The sequence below is a fragment of the Parus major genome, chromosome 1 (genome assembly GCF_001522545.3).
Source record: "Parus major isolate Abel chromosome 1, Parus_major1.1, whole genome shotgun sequence".
Classification (NCBI taxonomy): Eukaryota; Metazoa; Chordata; class Aves; order Passeriformes; family Paridae; genus Parus; species Parus major.
The window spans coordinates 33,911,424-33,938,692 of NC_031768.1; the positions used below are offsets into that span (position 1 = coordinate 33,911,424).

Sequence of the window (27,269 nt, forward strand, 5' to 3'; positions counted from 1 at the left end):
TCAAGTTAGCCAACACCTCATTAAAGCATTGATACTTTTAAAATTTGTGTGAAGGGTCTGTGACAATGCCAACTTCTAATATATATATATCTATCCTGGAAAAAAAACTTAAAAAAACAGAAAAAGTCTGCAATAACAATGAGAAACAGATTAGTTTTATTTCATAACTTGGTTTCCCTGCCCTCTTCTATATTTGGAAGTTTTTTGTGCATGGCAGGTGAAAACACAGGAACGACTCTTAAATCATGCTCTTTTTATTTTTTTAATTATCATCATATGTACAAAAAAGTTCAGCCACTTTCATAGGTTAAATTTATATACAGTAATTAAAAAAACAAAACCAAACATAAACTCCCCTCCCAACCCCAATAACAAACTGAAGCCTTCACATTCTTGTCTTTTCAGTAAAATTTCATTAACTACATAGTAATGCTTACAAGTAAGCAAGTTGCCCAGGGCCCATATTCCCCAAACTGAATGTAATATGGACATGAACTTCTCCATAACCTTACAAATTGCAGTGTACATTTATGTGTATATATCTATATATATACATGTCAACTTGCACTCATAATCAAGGAGGGTAGAAACCATTATTCTTATGATGCTCCATAAGGATATATTTCCAGGATCAAAGAACAGTATGATGGGCCTCTTTTAATAATAATTTATTCTCTTAATTCTCAACATTTTCACACAGTTGTGAGCACCTTTTCTCCCTTGAAAAAGGAGCAATTCACTATTCTTCAAAATATAGCAGTTGATGTCCAAAGTGCAAGGTTTCTGCCCTTTTGGCTCTATTTTATGTCAGTTATTGTTCAAGCACTTTGCAGCATATTTTAGGAGGGACTATGCACTTGAGGACCATGTTCAAGATAAAATGAAGTCTGCATTAGATGCAGGAGAAATAAAGGCTTTCAATGTAAAAAATATTCCTATGTTAAAAAAAAAGAAAAAAGGAGGGAGATTTCAGTATAAACTTCAAAAAATTTTCTGCCACAACGAAATACAGAAAACAATTAAACAATTGTGATAGTGAGAAAACTGGAATCATATGAAAGTGAATAGTGAAGGGTGGCTTCAAGGCAAATTAATTGGAGGGTTTAGGTGAGTTACATATCACTAAGGTTGGCCCTGTACACAGAAAATGTGTAGATCAATTAAAACTAATGCTGTGAAATGCCACGAAGCATTGAATGTTCACACTGGCTTGTAAGCAGTAGTGCTAGGTCCACTCACATTTATTCTACTCCAAAAACTGACAATTACTTAGCAGAAGATAGAACATTCAAATATCTCACTGTGTGTTTAGTAGTTTTCACACCCTCTACTGTGAAGAAATTAATAGTGATTAGTAATGGAAAATTGTTTTTTAATCATGAGATACCCAAAGAAAAACAGCAGATTTTAAGGGCCTTTTAAGGTGTTGCTTATTACTTAGGCACAGGAGCTCAGGAATCAGTGCAGCAAGAGATGTCTGAATTAACTGTAGGCAATGCTGCAGACAGCTTCCTCCTCAGCGTTGGATGGAGTTGCAGCACAGCAAAAGAATATGGTGTAGCTTTGTCTTGCTTGTGTGGGGGACTTGTCTGGTCTTATCAGGTGGTTTGTGTCTCTCCTCTGTCAATGAGGGTCAAATGTAGGTAAAAAGCTGTAAATACTACAGGAAAAACTTATCTTTTGTCTGTCCCCAGTGCATGTTCTGTAGCAGTTGTCTTTCCAAGCACACAGGCAGTTGTTGAGACGTGAGAAGAATTAAACATGGCTCTATAATGGACTTACAACATGTAAGCTGTAGAAAGATATTTCAGAGGAAGGCTCCAAACACAGGACTGCTCAACCCACCTGCCATAACTTATTTTCAGGATGTTTAGTACAGCTCGCATTCTCAAGCTTTATTTTCCTCTTTCTTTTCTTCTTTCTTCTTGCCTGCCTGAAAGAAGTCTGTTTCTGACATCTGGCCATCAGGAAAGGTTTTCAGCTGGTTTCTGCTGGCACAGAATGACTCTCCAGTCTGTGGTTGAATTTTCATTTATCCAGCTGAAAATCTGGCTCATAATCTACACCATCTCTGTAAGGAAGAAAAACTCACTCCCCAGGCACTATTTAAAGCTCAGTTCTGCTGAGGGGGATGGTTGTAGATGTAGCCTACAGTGAATTGGTGAAAATGGCCAGTTCATACTAACCACATACAAGCAGCATTGGTACTGTAATAGGTTAATGTGGGAAAGTCTATTTCCTTAAATAAACTGCTCCCCATAGTCCTGAGAAATTAATAACTTCAAGAAATACAGAAGTATTTGCAAACGTTCTTAGCTTTCCTTTCATTGTATGAGATGTTTTGCTGTATAAGATTGAAATATATAATATGAGTCAACCTAACCTTTTCAAGTGTCAGTGTGGTTTGACTTTGATAAGCAGTTGGGTGAGTGTTGTGGTGATTTCACAGTGGCTGTGCATTATGTATTAATGGTAAAATGCCATGCTACATTTATTCTTTCTTTTATAAAAATACAACAAGTGAGAAAGAAATATAATAAAAAAAACCCACAAAAAATTAAAACAAAGCTTAGCACATTGCTTAGAAAAACAATTCCCTTACTCCCAAATCAGTTTTTGTGTGTGCTCTAATTCATGTACAGTAGTTTTTCACATTCACTGAGAATCACAAGTCTTTGGTTAACTATCATACAACCTGAGAGGAACTGTTCTAAACCTGTCCTTCAGTCTTATGCAGCAAGGCTATTTCCAGGCTAACTCTGTTTGATTTGCTTCAGTGCCTTCTTGAATAAATTCAGTTCCTTTAGCACTTCCATTTCTGACCAGAAAATTCTGAAATGCAGTTTAAGTGCAGCTTGAGTTCTGGCACTGGAGCAAGGTATTTTGAGCATGGCCATTCATAAGGAAATGTTTTCTGTGTCTACTCATGAGTTTCACAGGTGTCTTTCTTCTCGGAATATTTAAAGCTAGAAAACACTTTCCTGCCTTTGCAAATTGACCTTTACTCCCTCTAACCCATCCATAGGTCCACTTGACATGGATCTAGCTGACATGGTTCTGCCAGAGAATAAACTTTCCCTTCTGTTTTCCAAACTGTCGCTGAGCAGTACCTTAGGGCGAAACATTTGCATGAATTTCTGGTAAAATTCTTTTGATGCAAAATAATAAATGAAGGGATCTATGCAATTGTTGAAGCAACTGAGGCACAAGGTGAGCTTGTAGGCAGGGTACAAACTGCTGCTGTAAAATAGGCGGCTGATCATATGTGCAAGTAGGATAAAATTATTGGGGGCAAAGCAAGTGATGAAGGACAGAAGGACAATTGTCGCCAGGTATATGGATCTAGTCTTTTGCCTATTACCATATCTGCTTGATGTCTGAATTAGCTTCCTAATGATACCAATGTAGCATCCAACTGTTACAACAAAAGGGATCAGGAACAGCACAACAAATAAAGTGAGGAGAAAGGCTACCCAAGCTGCAAAGGTGGGCAGCATATCCCATTTTAGGACATCAAAACAGGTTATAATCCCTAATTCTTTCACTTCATAGGTCAGGTCTGTAGTTTCTAGTGGGTAGAAGGCTAGTAGCAAGGAAAGCCACATGGCTAGGCAGGCAGCCAAGGCATATCTTTTTCTTCTCCACTTGACCAACTTCAAGGGGTGTACCACACCCATGTACCGCTCCATGCTGATAAAGGTCATGGTCAGTATAGAAGAATACATGTTGGAATAGAACATCACTGTCACAAGGCTGCAAAGGGTCTTGCCAAATCTCCAGTGATTGCTTTGGAGGTGATAAGAAATCTGGAAGGGGAAACAGCTGGCCAGCATGAGGTCCGTGATGCTTAAGTTGATCATGAAGATAACAGAAGGTGTTTTGGGTTTGATGTGCCAACAGAGCACCCAAAGGGAGAACAAGTTGCCAGGAATGCTGACCAGAGCCACCACTGTGTACACAACTGGGAGGGTGATGGAGATGGTTTTATTCTGGAGCATTGCCAGTGTCAAAGCGTCCAAGTGGGATTCGTTTTTAACCATTATTCACAGGTGGGTAGTTGATCCCTGTAAGCCAGCTGGATCATATCATGAACACTTGGCTTGAAAACCTAGAGGAGAAATGTCAAGTGAGAAAAACAATATGTTGAAACAGAAATTAAGGACATAAATCCTATATTAATCAACTAAAAAAATCTTTAGTTTGACAGATTTTCCTTGAATGCACTGAATCCATTAAAATTACTTTCTGAAAAGCCTTGCCTTCCTCCAAATCATCATAATGTTTTACCAGTCTGACTTCTTCCCTTCTTAGAACAGCAGCCTTTTCCCTGCTGAATGGTTTTCTGATACTTAGAATCATAGGATCATTAAGCTTGGAAAAGACTTCAGGATCATGGAACCTTTGAGCAAACACCACCATGCCAATTAAATCATAGCACTGATTGTTAACCGGCACCCCTGGGTTCTTTTCCACTGGGCAGCTTCCCAGCCACTCTGCCCCAAGCCTGTAGTGCAGCCTGGGTTTCTTGTGACTCAGGTGCAGGACTTGGCATTTCATCTTATTGAACCTCACACCATTGACCTTGACCCATTGATCCCAACTGTACAGACTGATCTGTAGTCTATTCTTTATCACACTTCTTATGTTACTGTAACATAAAGAAAATGACATATCACAAGTTGAAGTTCAATTGATGTCTGGGTGAGAACATTAGTGCATAGATTCTCCATGAGCAAATCCATTGTATCTACTCTAGATGTCATGACCTTGATTTCTGTAGTGCACAATATCTTCTGACCTCCAACCCCCACCACTGCCTGCAACTAAACTGTGATCCACTTCAAGTAAGGGCTGTATTTAATTTTTTTTTCTTTTATTTTTCAGCTTAGAGAAAGGAGAACATGCATTCAATGACTCTTGCTATTTTTATAATATAAAAAAAATATAAGGAAAGAAACATGAGAACCAGGGACAGATTGCAACTGCTTGGACAGGTTTAGAGGCTGAAGAAGCCCTCTTCTAGTGAGAAGAAAAAACCAAAAAAACTATTGAGCTTCAGTTTCTGCAAAATGTAAGTTATTTAAAAATGTTCTGTTTGCAGATGTCCTATTTGCATCCTCTGTAATTCTGCAAAATTAGTTTCAGTTTTGCAGTCTGCAAAGCAGACCCATGCTTTCACTGTCTGGTTTACATAGATATTTCTTGGCAGATGCAATAGCTCATGCTTTAGCCCATTTATTTTAAGCAACGTAGTAGCATTCAGCAGCTGCAGGAAAGAACCCACACCACAGTGTGTATGCTTGCTTTCGTTAAGCTGCAAGTACAGCGAGGCAATTTCACAAAAGTACAGCATTGAAAAAGTGAAGAAATGCCAACAAATGCCCAGAAAGGCAGAGGATATATTGACAGTAGGCTCTGTGAAGAGTTACTATAAGGGCTGAAGAGGTGCCAGGACAACTCAGCCAGTAACTGTGGGCACATCTCTACTGTTTAATAACAGGCAGAGAGTGGGTTCAGGCACACTCCTGCTTGTTGACTCATCACCTGCATGGTTTATTCCAAGCATCTTGTTGCAAGACAGCCCTGATGCAAGAATTTAGAGTAAAAAAACATAGGTGCCAGTTGGTGTCACTTAACCTCGTATCTTGTTAAAAAAAGAGCTTTAATTTGTGTGGTCATAGGCCATGAGCAGTGTAACCAGTCAGTCCCTCAAAGAGCCCAGCCAATGGTGCTGGGAAACTCTATAGCTGGAAATAACCATTCTGACAAAAACTGTGCTTTCTGAGAGAGGCTTTTACTAAAAACCTTGCTTTATTAACCATTGATGATTCCTGAGACCTGGCAAATGTGAAGTCTCTACTGGAGGCTGCAGTGCTGTAAAGAGATAATCAGCTCACAAAAACCTGAGGGCAACTCCTGAAAAAGGTACAGCTACAGCAGCAAGCAGCTCAGTGGGAGCTTATTGAGGTTCTTTCTTGACATGATCTATTTGACATAGTGCTTCAAATGTCAGCTAAAAATATTCAGAAGTGGTGAGAGTCAGTATCAAGAAAGTTATATTGATTAATGTTGCTTCCAGCTGAGTCGTTGGAATCCTAGATAAAGGAACAAGAAAATAGGAATTGCAAAGAAGTCAGAGATGTACATATATCACACAACACAAAGCAAGCATGTTTCAAGTAGTGAAGTAATCATCAGAAGGGCACAATTGCAAGAAGCCCTTTGAGCCAAATCCGTTGCAGATGAAATTCAGTTCTTGTCAGGGGAGTTCTATCAAGAATGAAACGAATTCTTCATTTTTCAGGCTAACTTGAAAGAGCACTCACTGTCACATCACTCTTGGAAAAAAAGCCTTGATGCTCTCTATTTCAACACCTCTGTCTGTGACTTTCCATAGCAAATATTTATTCATGAAGTCTGTTGCCTCAAAAGTCCTGCTCAAGTAGCATCCCTTTGTGCCTAACAACCCTATACTTCTCAAAACAAACAAAAAATTGTCTATATCAGAGTTACCACAGAGCTCTAATAATATACCTTTGAAATTGAAAGATATTTGCTATCAGAGACCCCTAGATGCCATTCCTATAGAAATTACAGGTACTTGGAAAGGTGAGAATATTGGTGAAAATTTCCATTAAATCTGTCACATTGGTCATAGAGCTATCTAATATGTCTCACATTTTGGTTTGTGTTAATCTCAAACGTATTTTCTTCTGTACTTGCTTTTTCTGACAGAACATCTTGATAAGAAGGAGATAAAAATGCATGCATAGATGCTGCCAAATGCAAAACAGTGTCAGCATTCATGGCCTGACTAAAGATAAATTGTATACACTCATGGAATGCTACTGTCAGTAAAACATAAGTTCCTCCAAATGTGGGCACCTCTTGAATTGGAGTTGAAAGACACCAGACTTACTTATTATGTGCCTACAAGAGCTTTCCAAAAAGGGTAGGTCTCCTTGACATTGTTTCCAGTAATGAAGATGTCCATCACAACAAGCAGCAGAATTATGAGTAGCTCTTTTAGAGTCTTCTGCAGGGGAGAAGGGGGCATGCAAAGCACACAAGACTGATGTTGCATGTCATTCTTGAGGGCAAATAGCCTCTTGAGGAAATGTGGAGTACAGAAAATCCTCCTCCCAGTTTCATCTTTCCTTTTGCCAGGTTCTCTCAATACTCTAATCCTGAATTCCCTGTCAGGAGAGCCTAGACTAGAAGACATCCCTGCTCTTATTCACCCTTACTTGTAATGATTTGTTTTTTAAATGCCCAGGTGTGTGGGATTTGGTTAAGATAGAGTTAATTTTCTTCACAGTAGCTGGTATGAGACTATTTTTTGGAATTGTGCTGAACACAAAGCTGACAATAGAGAGATATTTTTGTTATTGCTGAGCAGGGCTTACACAGAGCCACCACACTGCTTTTTGTTGTGCCATGCTGGCGAGGAAGTTGGGAGTACACAAGAGGCTGAGAGGAGACAGACAAGTGGCCCAAACTGAGCAAAAGGATATTCCATACTATACAACATCATTACCTGTATATATAGTAGAGGGAAGAAGGAGGAAGGGGGGACCATTTGGAGTGATGGTGTTTGTCTTCCCAAGAAACCCTTTCATGTGATGGGGCCCTGCTTTCCTGGAGATGGCTGAACACCTGTCAGCCCATGGGAAACAGCAAATTAATTCCTTGTTTTGCTTTGCTTGTGTGCATGTCTTTTACTTTCCATATTTGTCTCTCAACCCACAATTTTTCTACCTTTTACCCTTTCAAATCTCTCCCCAGTCCTGCCTAGTGGGGGAGGTGAGCAAGCAACTATGTGGGACTTGGCTGATGGCTAGGGTGAAACCATGACAGCAGGTTAAGCTGCTGGAACCACAATGTACTTTACTGCTCCCATTGCTGCGTCTGTTGGGGCTTAATTAATGCTGTGTTTACATTTCCTTCTGTTCAGGGTAACTATGTCCTTCACCCACTGCACCCACAGTCTCTGTCTGTCTCTTGTGGTTTAATTTGAAAATGTAATACATCAAGAGAGAAAATAATCTCTCTTTAGAGGTTTAGAATTAGACTCCTCTTACATTTTATGAGTTTATTCCATTTCAGGTTTCCAACAGAATTCAAATCAGTAAAGCTTGTATGGATTTTAAAACATTCACCCTAAGCTATTCACCCTATGGTTTGATATGAATAATTTTAAAAAATATAGTTTTGTTACATAAATGTCCCTGTTATAAATGCATAGTTTTACTTTAATTTTGGGAGACCAATATTTAAAATATGACAGAAAATGGACATACATACAGACTGAAACAAAAACTCAATAAGGTTTCTTCAAGTGACATGATCCAGTCTTATTGACACTTACATCAGTTCTCAAGCTTGTGACAGAGAAGGAGAAACGTTAAGCTTTTCTGCTTGCCTGATTTCTGAAACATTTAGTAGATGGATGTATATTAGTCTTATATTAAGTACTAAGCCTCTGGAGTAATACTAAATCCATGTAGGATTATTTTGCTACTCATTGTACTCACTGGCTCAGAACAGAAAACTCACTTGGAAATTCAGTGGCATCAGGTTTTCATCCGAGCTGCAACCACAAGCTAAGGTGACAGCTGCTTCATGCTTTTCTGACAGGAATAGGGATTTCTTTCCCTTCAGTTGACAAAAGATGATAAATAAAACATTGAAGGGTGTACTGAAAATCAAACAGTAAAAAAAAAATCACAAGACATCTGTGTTATTTCTTTGCTGTGGAAGAGTAACAGTAGAGACGTTTCTATTTTTAGAGAACTGCTAAATTAAGCTGATTTCTCTTTTACATCTATTATCTTCCTGTTGTCAGTGTCAAGCGCACCTGTGAAAAAGACTGAAAAGCCCATGAGCAAAGTCAAAATAAGAATTGCCAGTATATAAAAAATTTGAGATTTGTTTTGTGATTTGAGATGGAAAAATAACTCTTAAAACATATCAAGCAGAAATTCTTTCCAAACCTATTCTCTTTCATAATTTTTGGTTCACTACCTGTCAAAGCACTATTGCATAGGAAAAAAAGGTTCTTATTTCATAAATTCTTTGATATTATTACACTTTCAGAAAGACACTCTTCTAGCTGAAGGATGTAGGATGGTGTGTTTCAGATTACAAGAAAAGCAAGCTGAAGTGCAATTTCAACTCAGTTGCAAATAGATTTAGAATGAAGCAAAGTGAAAGCACAGATTTTATTGTAAGCACTTAGAAAAATCCTATTAATAGTTTTTCATCAATACAAATGTAGTTTGTATTGTAAAAACAAGAATGTATCTTGCTTTTTCTTAAAAGGCTGCTTTTTAGTATATTTTTATTTTACAATATTTTTTATTTACTCAGTTTGATTACAAAACAGTAACAAGAGCTAAAGGGTTAGGATACTTTTTATCTACCTAAGGGTAGATAAAACTAGAGAAAACTTAGGGGTTCTCAGTACAGGGTGTTCCTGCTGGGTTTTCAACCTCTCCTGGACTGTCTGAATTACTCCTGAGATTACAGAAGTGCATAAAAGCACATGAAACAAATGCCTAATTTCTATTGTAGACTGAGTGTGAGGAGAAAGAGTCAGGAATGTAAAGAGCCAAGAATCAGTAATCTTGAGCTGTGGGAAAAGTGACAAACACTTTGATATTTAAATAAAATAAGGGGTTTTAATATGAAGAACAAGAAGAAAAAGTGCCCTTTTGTAACACATCTCAAGTACAGTTCCTAAAGCATCATTCATGTGATTCAGAGAAACACTTCTGCAAATGTTCAAGTTCACCAAACTGAGGAATGTAAATGAGTCCATCTCTGTCTGAATGTTTCCTAAACTGAACATGGGCCTTACTGAAAGAGGCTTCAGGTTTTGTCTTGATGGTTCTTTCTCACCCTTGCCATAAACTTTCATGCAAATTTAAGCTTGCCGTGTTACATCTCTACATCTCTAAAAGATAAGTTTGGTTCACTCAGTGAAGATGTGAATCTAAGTCTTCTAAGAAATTTCTTTGTATTTGGGCTTCCTTGTTCTTTTAGCTGATTTTTTTTCTATGGTTTTGTTCTGAGTATCATTATTACAAAGGTCAGAAACTGTTGCCAAGCCCATAGTTATGTTATCGCAAAGACATTATTTGATGTTTTAACTTACTTTCTTTTAAGAAGAAAAACATTTGGGAAATTACACTACTACCCTCTCTGCACTTGTATGTGCAACTATTACTGAGCAAAGAAAAAAAACCTGAAAGCATATGACTAGCTATGATATTCCTGACCTTCCATGCCATTTAGCTTTAAAAAAATAAAACTGTTCTTTATTTCTTATTTTTCACCAAAGATCACTCAGATAAAGGATATAAGTAAACCATATGTATACCTTCACTGCAAAAGTGGCACATTTTTTTACAATGAAAAGGTTAAGTTATATTCATTATATTAATTAAAAACTCTTTCAGAGAGAAATGTCAGTCTTTATTTAGTACACACAGTCAAAGTAAACTCTGTGGTGGTTATAGCTCTGACCTCAAACCATCAGGGCAAGGTAAAACAAGAGTGTCTTCTCTCCACAAGGATTTCACATTGAGAGGTATAAAACCCTCTGTTTTTTTTTCACCAAGAAAATAAAGAAGCATTAGCAGTTTTTTATGTAGCGGAGGGGTGCATATCTCCACCTGTTAGAGCTTGTTAGCTGTACCAATCTAGAGAGAAACTACTCTATTCAAAAGTGAAGAAAAATAATGCTGTCATTTCTGCCTACTAGGGACTGTTTCTGTTCTCCAGCCTGACAGAGTAAAAGCAGTCACTTTCCAAGACTGAACCAAAAAATTCTTACTGTGAAATTTAAATATACAGATGAGAGGCAAAAAAACTCCACAATCTACACCGAATCTTCAGAACTAGCTGAGTAGTAAAATTAAATGCACATACCTACTTTCAAATTTCCCGTGTCTGCCCTGGATTATGCAGTTTTGCTGATAGTTGAATTTTAGTTCCCTTGAACCTTCACCTTTTCTAAGTACAAATCAGCAAAGTCAGGATTCTCTGCTGGTGTTAGCAACATTCACCCTAATTTAGGTAAGATTTGCATAAACACATCCACTGTCATCTCTATCAATGAGCCAGTTCAGAGCGAAACTCATCAATGTGGTTCTTAAAACTTTATTTTATTTTTTTTTTTCTGCAGTAGTCAGGTTCTTGGAAATATTAAGTCTGTGGGCCAGTATTGACAAAAAACTCTTAGCATCTGAAGTACGATTTTACAGTTCAAGTGCTACTTAGATTACAAAATGAAGCATTTGCAATTTTCTCTATCAGTGCACAAATCAGCTTATAAAAATGCTGTGCACAAAACCTTAGGTCAGTTGAAACTCAAGTTGTGTAACTCCACTGATAAATTTTGTAGGCTGGTTTAAAGTTCAGTCAGAGTAAGCATCCTAAACTGGTTTTGAAGACATTCCAATTTAGGGGCTAATAGCTAGAATATTATATTTATGTTGATCTTTCCTACATAAGTAGACTTTGTAAGCTAATTTTTTGAAGACTGATACTTTCAAAAAGATTAGCAAATCTAAGGCAACAGAAGAGTTCAACATATCAGTTCAGGAATTCATTCTATAGGAAGTAGTCTTCTGTGATCACTGCCCATGTGCACACTTGTTTTTCCCAATAGCACAAGGTAACTTTCTGCTGGGTAAAACCATGCTGTCTTGCACAAGGAGGAAGAGCCATGCAGGCAGCCCCTGAAACTGCTGATTCCTGGCAGGGAACCTTCACTTAAATGGACCACAGTGCTTGTCAGATGGTGCAGGGCCATGAACAATCAGCTTGTAATCCTCCTTTTAACTCCTCTGGCAAACATCCTGCATAGTGTGGAGTTATCCTGTGCCAGAGGACCCTCCTGCCTTTATTTAGATGGCAAGATGAAGAAAAATGTTTTTATAGAACTTTGCCTGATCTATGTAGATAATCTAGATAATATATTATATAATATAGAAATTGCCTGATCTAGTTGAAATTTAAATAACACATGAACTAATTCCCTTTATAACTTTAAGTTTTTAAATATTATCTGTATCCAGAATTGATAGACAAAGGCTTCTGGTCATCAACTACTTCCCTCTACAAGTAATTGCCTCACACAGCTGTTGTGAGAGCCAGAGGAAAAAATGTATTCAATCATTTCCCTTCTGACCTCAAATTCCAGGAAACAAATTTACCAGTTTATTGGCACAAGGCATTCGTGGTAGACAATATGACAGATTCCTAACAGAAAATTCCTCAATCTTCAGAGACTTGGTGGTCTTACGCTGAATCTGTGTGCTCCAACTAGCATTTTACAGCAAAAAAATACATACAAAAATGCATATGTATATACAAGCATATGTATATATATATATTCTGTTTGAAATCTCTACTTTCTATCTTTTCATCTCTCTTTTCTGTGAAGCTCTCTTCAAGTGTTTCCTCTCCTGATCAGTCCACAGAGGAATTGAGGTAGAGTTGCTGCATGCTCTTGAAGATTATCTTTAGAGATAAAAATTTAAAAAAAAAAAGAAGAAAGAAAAGAAAATAACCTCAAATGATGTTTTTTTCTCATGCTTGCACTAAGGATTTGACAGTCTGTATCTGTTGATCGATTTAGCTTTATGTCCATAAACAAGACAGGCCATGAAGTTTTGCAGGTGTACCTGAAAGGATAATTTGGTGTGGTATTTGGGAAATGTTTTGAGCAAACAATATAGAGTAATTCTAACAGCCATATAACATACTGGGGCCAGAAACTGGAAGCAATGTTTGTCAGGATATATCAAATAACTTGGTTGAGCATGGTAAGCTGTCTTCAGCCTTATGGGCCTTTTTCCACTGCTTCCACTAGTTGATCTCAGTAGATTCAAAATATTTTTCTACCTCCTATATAAATAGGTGTGTCCCAAAAAGCCTATCCTGGATCCATAACAAGTGGTGATGTGCAAAAACACAGGATGAATTATTGTTCTTCCTATTAATTAAGATCTATACAAATAGGCAAAACTCTTTCCATAGCAGTAGTACTATGTGGCAGGATTTGGGTATCAGTGGCCTTTCCTGCCTGGTCATTGCTACAGCTATGGATTTGTCACCCACAGAGATCTGTCTATTTTAGGGTGAGTTGGAAAGCGTTTACTGTACTGGGTGGATCACCAGTGACTGCAGTATTATGTATGACTAGTAGCATACAAGAAGTAGAGATTATAAAATGGGAAACAAAGGAAAAGGATTTCTAAGAAAAACTCCACCCTTAGTCCAGTATCTTTGTGACCACCTGAGTTATCACACTAATACAAAGAGCTATAATAGGAATAGCACACTGAAAGCACATCTGCTTCATTCCTCTTCATATCCTCAAGTACAGGTGAGACAGGAAGTCAAAGTTCAGCTTTTCAGCTGAACCTGACTGCAAGTGCCATGGTATTCAGAGTTTGGTCTTCTCTCCAGTCCTCCCTGCACTTACCTTAAATGCATAAATAAGTGAGAAATTGGATTCTGTCCTTGTCTTACATACTCTTTTTGCTTGGAGAAGTATATAAGTGCCCCAAATATAGTCAAATATATGCTTATACATTATTATAATGAATGCTACCTATGAAATAATCACAGGCAAAAGTCAAACATTCTGCAGCTGGTTTGTGTGGGGGAGCCAGTCCAGGTCTCACAGGCTGACAACACCTTGATGTATCAGCCACTCCTCCCAGTTCTGTATCACCCTCAAACTCTTTGAGACTGCAGTCTGTCCCTTCACCCAGGTCATGGAGGAATAATTTGAACAAGACAGTAGCCAGAACTGGCCCCTGTGGAACAGCCCTAGCAACAGGCTGCCAGCTAGACTCTGCTCCAAGGCAATTTTGATGACTGCTACAGTTATACTTCAGTAAGATACATATAACAGAAGAGGACTAGGAGACAGTTCTTCGGAGACAAAATTTGGGCTGTTAGGAGCCCTAGAGATCTTTAAGTGATTACCACAAATTGAATTAATGAAATGTTTTAATTATTAATTAAATTTAATTATTAATTAATTGTTTAATTATTAATTACTGAAATATTACCACATTCCTGAACTTTCAGTGTGTAACTTGGCAAGAGATGCATAGAAAAATTATATAGATGCACTTAAGAATAAAGGAAATGTTTGGTGCAGATGGTGCCATCAGGAAAGTACGCTTTGACCTAAACTAAAATCGGGCAATGTTTCTGTTACTGAAAATTAATGTAATTGTTTTTAAACTAAAAATTAGAGCAAACTGGCACAGAAAAGTTCAGGATGACATGTATTTAGAGGTGGGAATGTTATTAAATCCTCTGCAGTCTTAGTAAAAAGGACAGGAAAAGGTGTTAATAAAGCCCAGGAAGGAACCAGACAAACAGTTGCTACATGTGAAGTGTGTAAATCACATCACATAAAAGAGTGAGCCACAAAAAACCACAGATACATAAAAAAGACCAGTTAAATGAAAAGTGTAAAAATGCTGAGGCTGATTGCCCTGGTTTTCAGCTGGGAATTTAATTCCTAGCTAATTTAGAAATCTGAGAAGTCTGATGACAGAAAGTGACTGTTAGGAATGGTATGGCCAAGGCACACACTGATACAGCCCTGCCAAAATGCTGCTTCAGGATCATTACTGTTGCATTACATGGAAGCTTTGTGTCACATTTAGTAAACGATTCAGCTGCATCAACACAAGACAGAATTCCCATGGGCTGAAGGCTGTGACTGGAAGACTGCATCATCAATCACATAATGAGGATGGTAAATGTGGCAGTGAAGTACTTGGGATAGAAAAATTAGCTGTGAGATCAAACAATACAGAAATAACAAAACCTTTCAAGTACCCCTAACCAAACTAGGAAAATACATTCTGGCAATGTGTGTCTTCAGGCACATCAAATGTGATTCCTTGTGGAAATCAGCTGTTCAAGACCCAGTGAGGAGCTCCTCCTAAGATGAGGATTAGGAACTTTTGGCTCAGACCTTTGCCATGCTGTATCTCCTGTGCAGGAGCACTCACCTGAGGTCTCCTCCTTCCCAACTGAGACACCAGAGTGTGTAGCCTATAGACTATTGCAAATAAATTTTCAGTTTCAACTGCTTAATTGAGAATTGTTAGCAAATGGCAAGCTTGAAACCAGAGGGCTTGAAACCATGAGGGCTTCCCTATTGAAAGGTTTTGGTTCTCTTTTTCACTCTCCTGTAATGCATAGATCATGAAGAAGAATTGCCACTGGAAGGTCCTTTGCTGGCAGACACCTGACACTTTGGCAGTGGCTGAGATGTGATCCCAGCCACCACAGCATCCCCCTTCTTTTCTGGAACCCCAAGGATGCCCTCAGCTGCCTGGGAGTAAAGACAGGATGGGCATTTTGAAAATCCAGCCTGCTCCCTAGCTCACAGTGAAGAAACATCAGTACCAACTACTTTCTCACTTCTCTTTCTGAGGACAGTGGGGGTTATCTATTTTCTACTATTGCTTAGCTCCCAGCTCTGCTTTGGGACTCATGGTTTGTGCTTGCTCATGAGAAGTTCAGGGGCTCAAAGCCATCACAGGGTTTTCCCACAGCGCTGCCAGGACTAGGTTCTCCCCAGCCCTGCTGAAATCCCCTGGAACCTGGGCCCACTTTCTGCATTTGCACATGGCACACAGCCAGCACTTTGCTCTGGCAATCCCTTGGCAGTAGAGAGGCCTGGTGGAACATATGAGATGAGGTCACCTGTGCTTGTGACAGTCACTGAGCACTACAGCCTGCAGCGGGGTTTAATGTGGTTTGGCAAGCAAATGAAGAAAAATGCCAGTGTTTGGAAGGTCTTTCAGGGAACTGAAGGAAACAGCCTTGAGTCCTTTTTATTTTAACATCTCAGAAAGACTTTTATAAAAGCCTAAAGGCAATGTACATTTCAGGTGAGCAACTTTAGTTTCCTTTCTTCTTCTCTGTGTGTTTTTCTCTTTTACATTGCCTATTGTCATACAAATATACAAAAAAAGAGAGAAAGAAGAGGAAAGGAGTTTTAACCTTTAAAATAAATCCATTTTATTGAGGATTGTGGCTTAATATAGGTTGTGCAAAAGAGCCTGGAAAAGCAAAATAAATTCTCAGAGTCCCTTCTAGCCCCATCCATCCATCCATCCATCCATGCAGGTGAGAAAACCATAGTGCCAACATACTAAAGATAAGGGTGCAGTGACAGAAGACGTTTCACCACACGATGTGGGGAAAGATTTTTACAAGTTAGGTCTAGCTGCTCAGTGTAGGTTCCTCTTTCCATTCTCTGAAATTCTTTAAAATAAATTGCACACACAAAAAAAAACAACTTTCAAAAGCAGTTTCCTGTTTAGCCTTCTCTTCACTCCCACACCATCTCCATAGATGCTTCTTAGGTGTACTATAAACTACATGTAAAAGTTGTGTTTATACAGCGTGGGTTGCTCATTTTTAGAGCATTCTATTACAGCATAATGTAAACTAAGCTACTCAAAACCCTCAAGGCTTGTAATTTAGTTTTTTTTTACCTGTTTCTTGAATGAAAAAGAAATCTATCCCTTTTTTTTACCAAGACCAGTAGAAGACCTAGAAATTCACCAGCTCAAACTTATCCTTTCTCTTTAAAGGTTATACAATCACAACAGGAAATATTTTGAAATGGTGACACTAATCACAAGACAGAGTACTTTTTAGACTGAACAAGTGCTTGTATTAGTCCACTATTTTTAGATCACATCACATGCCAACTCATTGCCATTTGTATTAGTAATTTTTTTTGTAGTTTTTTTAGTAGTTTTTCTGTTTGGTTTTTTTTCCCCATTTCTTTACACACCTGATGCAAAACAATATGTGAAAAAATATGCTGATTTTGCCTTAAGTTCTTAGAAGGCATCTAAATACTTTAAGAATCAGTCCTTAGTAGTGGCATTTCTGGCTATTTTTTGCAAAAGCAAAAGCAAATGCAAATTTGTTTCCTGAAGCCAAAACTGTCAATGAGAGTGTAGCAACAATACTTTGACCAGTATGTCAGTGCCATGGTATCCAAAGCAATATGACTTTAGATTAGATTTTAGACTAGGTTAGAGTAAGGAGCAGCCTTATTGAACATGCCTGTGTAAGAGGATCTGGCACTCCAAAACCACTTCTAAAGCGCTGGGATGAAGTGGACTGAAGGCAACACTCACAGTAAACTTCCTCATTATTGCTTCTTCAGAGAGCCATGTCAATGAGGTGAAAATGTTAATGACTTCTTTCTATCTCTATGTGAAAAAGCCTCCTTGCAATTACAAGAGGTAGATGATTAAGAAGCAGGTCTCTTCTGAGGGTTGACTGGATTGACAAGACTTGACAAGACTGTAGGTGTATTCTTGAGGTTGATGAGCAGAACATCTTCAATTCCAGTTCTCTCTCACTTGTTCAATGTCTTCTGAAAAATCACTTTCCTACTCTGATATGGTTTTTTTCTTTAAATAATACTAATATTTTTGCACAACTCAGTTATCTTGCTGCTGATGGTTCAAGGAATATTAGTGTCTTACTTTGTAAATACTACAAGAGTTATAAGGAGAACATTTTAAGTGGCTTTTGAAATTGAGCACTTCCTTGAACTTTATCTGATGATATAATGAGACTTCCTAAATCAAATATCAAAATTTAAACTATATTTCTTTGGAGGTAGTGGATATTTTTTTCTGCATGAATTATAATAATGTAATAATATCCTAAGAGGAAAAATCTCCACAAACTGCAGGGTACTATAAGATTCTGTGGTTCTCAAATGACTGAATATCTCATATTACAGAATCGGTGTATTATTTTGTATACTGGATTTCTGATGTCTCGATCTTGTTACTAGTGAAACAACAGTTCAGCTGAAAACCAGGAAAAAGACTTCCTTTAGAAACTGGGTGTAAAAAGAGATTGTGGTTAGATTTGCTCAATCACAATAAAAAAAAATAAAAAAAGAAAAAAGACACAGGAGAACAGCAAGTACCTAGACAAGTTAAAACAGAATTTAAATTCACAGAGAGAGCCCAGTGCCCAGTGCACCACCATGCACACCTACTCTGCCTTGGGTTGTAGAAATGTAAGTTTCTACACCTGACTGCCATGGAGTTTCCATGGCTGCATCTGAGGTCACCTCCTCAGCTCATAAATAGGCATTTTACCATGAGATACAGAAAACCTGGACACTGAGCAGCAAGAAAACTAGACAGAAGCACCTAAGTCTCTGAGAAAGCTTCAGTTTTTGACACTTTGTGGAAGGTTTCAAGGAGAACTCTAGACACAACCATGTATTATGAAATTTATTACCTGAAATTTCTGCTGCAGTGAGATGTTTGCATCTGTCTTATCTCATAAAACCCAGAAGTATGAAAATCAGCAACAAGAGTTCTAGTCACACTTCCTAAATATTGCATAGTGGGGAAGTGGGAGATATGAATTTATTTCTCTCTTCAGAGTGATGAGATTTAAATCTACACCCCGCCCCCCAAAAAAAAAAAGTAATAGGATTTTCTATTAGTTACTTCACAGAAAATATATAAATTACATTGAAATAGGAGCTGCATTTTGGAAGTCTTTTCCTCTTGAGTACTAAACAAACACTACAGTTTGTTTTTCTCACCCATGGAGTTCATATCCTGGTGGTACAATGCAACCTGGAACAAATTCAGCTGCAGGAGTAAAGACAAGTTGTAGATAAATAGCATTATGATTAGTGCATTTGTGCAAGAATGCTTGGTTCCAATCAGGCCAGGTAAGCATCCATAGGTGTTAGGGAGTGTCCTAAGTATCCACAGGACTAAAGGGCATGGCATTGGCATCTTGTTTCTTTCTGCATCCCTTGGAGGATGTACTGCAATCAGTGTTTTGGCAATTTATGGTATGCTGGGTCCTCAAACTGATGCAGTGCAAGGAATGGTCTTCCCCCCGCTCAGTAACTGTGGCTAATTTCAGGTCTTCAGCTGGAGCTGGGTATTAGGACATATGAGCTTCTGAGGACTTAGTGACTGGGGTTCATAGTTTTGATAATGGCATCTTTAGCAGAAGCTGAGCAGCAGCAGACCTCAGTCTCAAGTTTTAGCACTTAATTACAATAAAATAATATTTAGGCTCATAAAGCCTTTTTCAGTGCTTGCACAAAGGTAAGAAATTGGAAATTCCACCTGTAATGAAAGTCTTCTCCTTCAGTGTAAGGTTGGAGTGGATCCCAGTCAGGCATATAAACATGCTTGAGGCCTGATGCTAGGCATATAATGTGAGTCAGAAATGCACATTTGCTTTGCTCTGCCTCCTGGGATTATGCCCCTTTTGCAGAAGGATCTCTTATTCTCCTAGGTTAATCACCCACTGGTGAGCATAGTCCCACACTGGATGGATGGTCTTCATCCTCTATTGTAAGAATCAATGGCAGTCAGATAAAAATACTTGTCTTTCCTGCTTTTATTGCAGTCCCAATTGCTTTTCTCTAGTTCAAGAATCTTGGCAGGTCTTGCAAAATGTACTGCCACTCAATCAGTCTTCCAGATCATGAAGTTAAAATGTCTTACTAAACTCTTTGAGAGCAGATATCCTGTCCCAGCAGACTAGGAAAGACATCCAGCACAGAAAAGCTATCTGGCTCAACTCCACATTTTTGCACCATTCTCCCAAGCAGATATAAGGTACTTGTGGAAGTGTGAGAGGGTGAGTTTGGTAGATGGGTGTGATGCTTTCATTGCAAATCATCTGGCTGAGTGTTCATGTATCTTTTCCCCCTGTGACACACAGGAGTGAAGTAGGGCTGTTTCTTGTTGAACAAAAATTCCTGATTTTGTTGTTCGGATGGATGATCTCATGATGGTGAGCTTCAGCTTACAGGGTTATAGGAGTCTACTTGCTCTACACCTTGCTAAGACCCTTTACACATTTCTGTTTTCTGGCTGGAATGGGAGAAGAACAGTATAAAGATCCCAAAGTTGCACTGACTACATCTTCCTGGCAAGGGTGACAATTGCACAGGGAAATAATTAGGAAGCCAAGCCAGAGGGAAGTACTCTGGTGAGGATGAAAGCTGTGCTCATTGAGCTACAAAGCTCAGGTTGGTCTCAGAGCAGAGACCAACCAATGCTTTTTTAACAGAACAAGGCTATCAGGACATACATGGAGGAGATTACACACACCTTCTTGTGCCAGCATGAGCCCTCAGCTATCTCTTGTGACATCCTGTCATTGCTGCCATGACTAAGTCCTGTCAGTGGGTATGTGGGTACATCACTGAGAAGGACAAGCTTTGAGGAAAGCAGCAGATGATCAGTCATTTTCAGTGTTGTGTGGTGACAATATGATCCTATCTGTGATGCAGGCTGTCAAAATAAAACTCTGTCAGAAGGGTGAATGAGAAGACAATAATATTTTCAGTGGTAAGAGACTGACACCACCTCTCCCCCCACTCCTAGTAAACTGTTGCCTACTCTTCAACACTATCTTGCTGTTCGATGAAAAGCTACCCTAAAGTTTGCTTGGCTTTCATAATCCTAGTTGGTTGGAAGGATGCACAGATTGACTTATTCATAGACTACAAATGAAGAAGAAAAGCACACATAGAGATTCTCTATTAAAGAGTTAAGAGGAAGGGAGGAGAAATAAGGAAGTAGTGGTTGAAACAATCTGCTTTTAAGCAAAGAAAAAAGTTAAGAAATACTTGATAACATTTGAAACGGTGTATAAACAACACAGAAGAGCCCCAAACTAGGTGTTTTCTTTCTTTTTTTCCTGGGGATGTGGGTGTTCATAACTAGTGGAAACTGCAACGAGAACTTCAGAAATGGAAACACCACACTTTTAGCCAAAACAACAAGCAGTTTTCTCACCCACCCAAACCGAAACATGAAGTGAAGGGATTACTTCTAATAAGGAGAAGAGAGGTTGGTTTCCAAACCCTTTCAGTGTAGGGTAGCACAATTTTTTAAATCTAGTTTTATTTGATATTTAATTTGATTTAATTTGAGATCGAGGGGATCAAACGTATATAAACCAGAGCAAGCACATTAAAACCCTTTGTGGGGTTTGCCACAAATGGCTCAGCGGGACTGTCAGTGTCAAAAAGATAAATACAAACTGATTTGCAAATAACATTTACATACTGTGTAATTCTGATCTGAGACTGCTCTGCTGGCTTTTAAAAAATTGTACCATATTTGGCTGTTTCTCCACTGGGGAAACACTCTTGTTGTTTGTCATGACTGACAGCAGTGATTCAACAGCAGTACAAACTTTGTAGCCCTAACATATAAAAAAAAAATAATGCATAAGACACGTTACAGATGTATTCAAAAGTGCTTTTGTTTGCAACTGTCTTTATGTAGGGCCTTGCCAAAATCTATGGCATAATTTATCACCATTGTGGGTTGTTGTGGAAAGGATTTAGGTTAAGGATGGTTTAGGGTTAATTAATTTCATAAGTGAAAGAAATGTGAATAAAATAAATATAAAATAAATAGATAAAATTGAAAGCAATCTCTATGTTCAAAACTATTTAGAAGTTTAATTGCTGCAAGCTTAACTTTCTGCTTCTACATAATGTCATTTAACACTGTATGAAACAATAAGGCAGTGAGTAATAGTCTGCAAGATATTTATTTACCAGCACTACTGCGAGTTATTTACCTTCGATGCCTTTGATGGTTACACATCAAGAGACTTAAGCTTTGGCTCAGATCTCAGAAAAGGAAATAAGCCCCCACAGATCTCCACAGCACATTCCTCTGGAAGGAGGAAGAGAGCATTGAGACAATAATGTCCCTGCAGAAAGCTCAGCCTGAATCTATTGTCATCCTCCCAGAAGAAGGTAAAGGGGCACAGTGACACTGGGCTGCAGAAATGGAAGCCAATGGGCCAGGCTCTGTGGAGCACAGTGGAGATGAGAGAGTGAGCCTGCACTGAGATGCTGGGCCAGGCAATTCTTTCTATCAGTCAGGCAATGAATGCTACTCACAGAAACAGAGTGGGCTGCTTAGACTCAGAATTGGAAGACTCTGGTGTTCCAGTACACTTTCTTATCAGACAAATGATAAGTCCATGGGTGAGCATGTAGCCCCATCTGTAGGGGAAAGATGTGATATGGGAGAATCCAGAAGGGAATGTGGTAGTCCTGGGCAACTGTCAGCCAGAACAGGTATCAAACACTTGTTCACTTTATTGTTAGCATAGAAGCAAGAATGTAGATAAAACCCAGTAGAGAAGTACTGAGCCCAGCTGCTTGTCCAGCTTTGTTTGAAAAGGATCTTTGGTCTATATTTCTTCTGTATCTCTCAAAAAATGGGAAATGGCTGATAAAGGGTGAAAGTCCTGAGATTACCTAAGTTTCTGAGCATTGCATAATTTTTTTTTGTCCGATTGGATGAAATGGAATCCAGACATTAATTCCACTTAATGTTTTTTAGTTCTTTTCCCTGATTAGTACAACTGCATATGGTTTTCTGTGCATAATGGCCATAATAACTCAGGAGAAGTAAGTAGATGTGTGCATTGGCAATAAGGATAATATTCATTACATATTAATCCATTGTAAGTCAATTGTAATTGTAATGGATTAACTATATTAATCCATTGTAAGTAAGAAAACAGACTAGTGTTTTCTACTGTCCCCCTAGTCACTGGATCCACACATGTTGGTGTTATGTCCCCTTATGAAGCAGTGTCACCGTCTCACCCTAACTGTTCTAAATGCCTTTCACCCACCCGTTTTTTCCCTCTGGGCTGAAAACAAGGAAAATGTATCTCAGAATAGAAGACAAAGTATTTCTTGTGGATACAAATATCTTACACCTACAAAACTCCTACACCAAATGCTGCTTGACCTAACATGTGACAGACCCAGTTTATGAATGAACCATATATCTATCTTTCATTAAAGGATGTGAAAGAATTTAGCATTCAGTTCTCTTGGGCCCATAGCTGGACACCAAAATATCTTTAATATATAAATATGGCTTTATTTCTAACACCTGGCACACTTTGAATGTACGGCCGATTCTTTGTGAACATACTTATTTTATTCAGATTTATTAGAAAAGTTTAAGCTGATGATCCATAGAGGGTTTGAACTTTTTTACTTTGCTACGGCAGGTGTGGACAGGGGAGCATTTATGTCTCCCGTAGCACGTTAGTGTGAACAACAAAATTGTTAGCAATGACAAACTGCAACAGTGAGGTTTTTATTTCAAACTTGAGAAAGTCAGATCTCCAGGTGACCACATGTGCTTTTGAAGATGGCAAAGATTTTCAGTTTTGGGCCCCTTACTGCAAGAAAGACATTGAGGTGCTTGAGAGTGTACAGAGAAGGACAATGGAGTCTGGAGCACAAGTCAAAGAACAGCTGGGGGTGTTGAGTCTGAAGAAAGGAGGGGGCTTCATCACTATCAACAACCAGGTGAAAGGAGGATGGAGCCAGGTGGGGGTTGATCTCTTCCCCCAAGTAACATGTGATAGGAAAAAAGGAAATGGCCTCCAGGCTGCACCAAGGGAGGTTTAGATTGAATAATAGGAAAATTCCTTCACAGAAAGGCTTGTCAGGCATTGGAACAGGCTGCCTAGGGAAATGGTGGAGTCACCATTCCTGGAGGTATTTAAAAGATGTGTAGATGTGACACTTCAGGACATGGTTCAATGGCAGACTTGGCAGTGCTGAGTTAAGGTTTGGACTCGATGACCTTGAGGGTCTTCTCCAACCTAAATAATTCTATTTCTGACCACCTCTTTTTCCTTCTACACTCATGACTACAGTAATTCTAAGGACAAGTTAGAGCAGAAAAATAAGCACAACCAAAGAAACTGATTTTTCTGTAATCCGATTGATTTCTTTCTCTCTCTGCTCTCCTGCTGCTAACTGGCATAGCAATAGTCTTTCTATATGTCAGTATTCCACATTTAACAAAGTGATTCCCAGGCACTGCTGTGAGAGTTTTCAGTTGGTTTTTGCAGAACTGCAGTGAAAACTGGGGGATGCTGAGAATCCACCACATTTGGTGTAAACATTTCCAAACCCAGGGTAGACCAATCATATTTGTTATTGATATCAACATTGGCTATGATCTCTGCCCCTCTCGTGTAGGGGTAATTATGTACTCAACCCACAAACATTAGCAGAAACAGACATGTGAGTTAAACAAACCTATCAGCCTACTATAACATGTAAAACTGGACCATGTCCTGTTAGTTTCTCAGAGAAGAGCTGTTGGTGGAAAACACTTTATTTAAAAAGCTCAAAAAATTTTCACAAGTATATATGGCATTAAATGTCAAACATTTAACATGCATTTAACCATAAAAGACCTCAGTAATGAGTTTGTGAGTGTAATTTATCCACCAAGACCAGATTTTAAGATTAGGTATCTGCACTGCTGAGAATTTCTGAGGTTGCAAAAGCCAGACACATAACAGGAAATTTCATTCTTCCTCCTCTTAGAGGTGTTAAAGGTATGTTTATACCCCAAGGGAAAAGTCAGTGACCAAGAAGGCACATCTTCATGTGAAAGACTGGGTTCCAGTGATTTTTTTTGACAGGTCTATGCAGTCTTAGGTCACAAATTGAGCTGCTAAGGAGATGTATGTAATGAGCAAGGCGGTGTTTAGTCCAGCTTGAGATCTTGATCTTGCTTCTGTTTAATTCACATTCATGTGCTAGCAGCCAACTTCTGTTAGCTGCAATCATGGATAGGTTGCAAACATTTTGACTAACTATGTATTTCTAAAGACCCCAACAGCTCTGATCAGTGCACTGATTTAAACACTGAGGATTTAAACACTGTGTAGCTCAGATCAGCATCTTTGCAGAGACATGTGATTGAAGGGAATGGAAGGTGTCCCTTATGAAAATGTCTTGTCTTTTCCTTCCATGTTGAAATACGCATAATGCCCATTTATCTCAGGAAAGTTACTGTTCTAGCAGCCTGAATAAATAAACAGCTGAAGATCTTGATAGCCAGAATTTCATCAGCCTGGTTGCTTTTTAGCTGCATGATCCTACTATTGAAATGGTGGAAGTCAACAAGCTGAAGACAGGAAATCAGCCCAATGGCCAAGAAACTCTACAGGTCACAGGCTGGAAAATGGACATGTTTAAGCTTGCCCTTCTCCACTTGATTTCTGTTGAAACCAATGCCTTCCCAGCAATTTTCCAAAGACATACTCTATCAGAAAAATTTAGACTTTTTCCTCCTGATTGTTCAATTAATTATGCTATACTCTATGTACAATGCACTGTTCAAACTCTTGTCCCAAATGCTAAACAAACAACTTATTTGTCAGCATTTTTATGACATCAGTGTTGTAGGATCAAAGTGCTTTAGAAACACCTACAAATTTCTTATTTGCAGCCTTTCTCTAATATAAATATTCTTTAATCCCATATTGCAAAGAGGAAAGTGAGGAATGAAGGCCCTGAGTTGCCCAGGACCTGGTTTCTAAGAGCATTTGGCATTAAATAAAATGTTACTGTTTCAAAGCTGCATTTCTATTGACTGTACCTGGATTTGTGAGTACTCAATACTCGGCAAGTCAGATCCAGATATCTTTTAATAAGCATTTGAAAATTATGAACTCAGAGTTGTTGTCTGTTTCTGAAAGCTTAACCCCTTGAAACCAGATTTGAAACAAAGTTTCAAACTCTGTAAGAGAAGCATCAGATGGGTGGAAGGATGAAGGCACCAGTGAAGGCTTAGGGGTCTCAGAATGGGATCTGCAATAGTCAGAAAAATGATAAAGAACAGTGTGAAGTCATCACTCTTCACGTGCCACACACATAGGTCACCTAGTGCAGACAAAGGATGAGCCTTAAAAACATGAAAAAATGGGGGAAAAAATAGTGAGTCTTACAGAACATACTTTCACAGGGAAAGTACAGGGAGACCAGATCCTTGAACCTCTTTGTTGAAGTTCCTTCTGTTAAAATTCCCTGTTGCCTTTTCTTTCTGGGGCCTAAATATAATTTACTACAATTTTTAAAGATGGTTAATAGAAGAAAAACACTTCCTTTCCCTGTCTGAATGATAAGCAGTGGTTAATTTCAGGAAACAGATGCCTTAAGCTGCCCTCTAGGTCTGACCATGGGACTTACTATCTGAGCTGGAGATTGCATTAGCCACAAAGCTTCTGGTTACTGCCCGTCTTTCACATCAGACACGTCCACAAAATTATCAATAAAACAACTCAGGGAAAGATGAAAACACCATGAAGGAGGGCAAGAGATTCTCTAGCCTAGTGGCAAAGGCAGCCATCAAGTAAGTGCACATGGCCTGGAATCTACTCTTTAGTTTGGCCTTTGGAGTCACCCAGCGATTACTGTGAAACAGTGTCTTTGAAGACAAGACTGAAGATAAGGTCTTTAGCCTTCCAGCTGAATGGTATTTCAGGCTTCTGACTTCTTTTGTCCTCCTTTCCTTGCTGTTCCAGCTTCTACTGGCCAGGTGCAATTCAGCCCAGACCATAGTTCTAGCACGCTACCTAGCTAGCAAGGGAGGAGGTGGATAAACCTTTATATACTTTCCAAAGACAGAGTTGAATGTGCATACTCTTTCTCCTGGGAGAGTGCTCTAGAGGAGGAGTTACACTATTTTATACTCCTTGACCTTTCGAAAAGCAAGTACTTGTAAAGAAGACACAGTTACACTGACGTTCTTTAAGCATTCTCCTTGGCACCAGACCAGCTCTCTCAGTCCTGTCAAAATCTGTTTCTTCTATAATTGCTAATGGATGTCTTCTCTATATTTGTCTCTAAGTAGCTTAAGTACTGCTATCTCATGTTATAAGAAGCAACAGCTATGGTATAATTCCCCAGTAGTCAGAGGCTGCATCAGAATTTTCCCTGTTCAGAGGTGAAGCTCTGAAATTCCATCCTAGCTCCATTTCAGGCATTTCACGTGTATCCTTTTTTTAAGAAGGTGACCTTTTCTCAGCATCACAAAAACTTTTCTCAGCATCTACTTTCAGGTAGAATCTGTGGCAGAATCATATTTTCCAGAACATTACTCAGTCACTAAAATCACAAGGCTGCTTTGCTTTTTCCTGTAGTTCTACATCTCAGTCAGCAAGTGTCCTCCAGCAGCAAGCAGATGAGAGATGAACAATGAGACAGGAAATGGTCTCCCACTAAACAGGTTGTTCACTGATTTTTTTGTGCTGCAGTATTATTCTGTAATATTTACCCTTAGGACTCTGAGGAATATATACCACCTGCACAAGTGAGATTTTACTACATGTAAAGTATG

The 27,269-nt window shown here is 38.7% G+C and overlaps 1 protein-coding gene across 2 annotated transcripts in view; it reads right to left on the reverse strand.

Annotated features, from left to right (window-relative positions):
* Nucleotides 1-233: 233 nt before the first annotated feature.
* P2RY8 (P2Y receptor family member 8) overlaps nucleotides 234-27,269 on the reverse strand; it is a 31,970-nt gene continuing 4,934 nt past the window's right edge. Inside the window, exons 3-4 of one of the 2 annotated variants that reach the window (XM_015645735.3) lie at nucleotides 8,557-8,698; nucleotides 234-4,108 (exon numbers count right to left, since the gene is read on the reverse strand). In XM_015645735.3, the coding sequence (XP_015501221.1) occupies nucleotides 2,967-4,040 (1,074 nt within the window). In that variant the 5' untranslated portion in view covers nucleotides 4,041-4,108; nucleotides 8,557-8,698 and the 3' untranslated portion in view covers nucleotides 234-2,966. The remainder of the gene's footprint in view (nucleotides 4,109-8,556; nucleotides 8,699-27,269) is intronic. The other variant, XM_015645718.3, reaches the window with a different exon arrangement.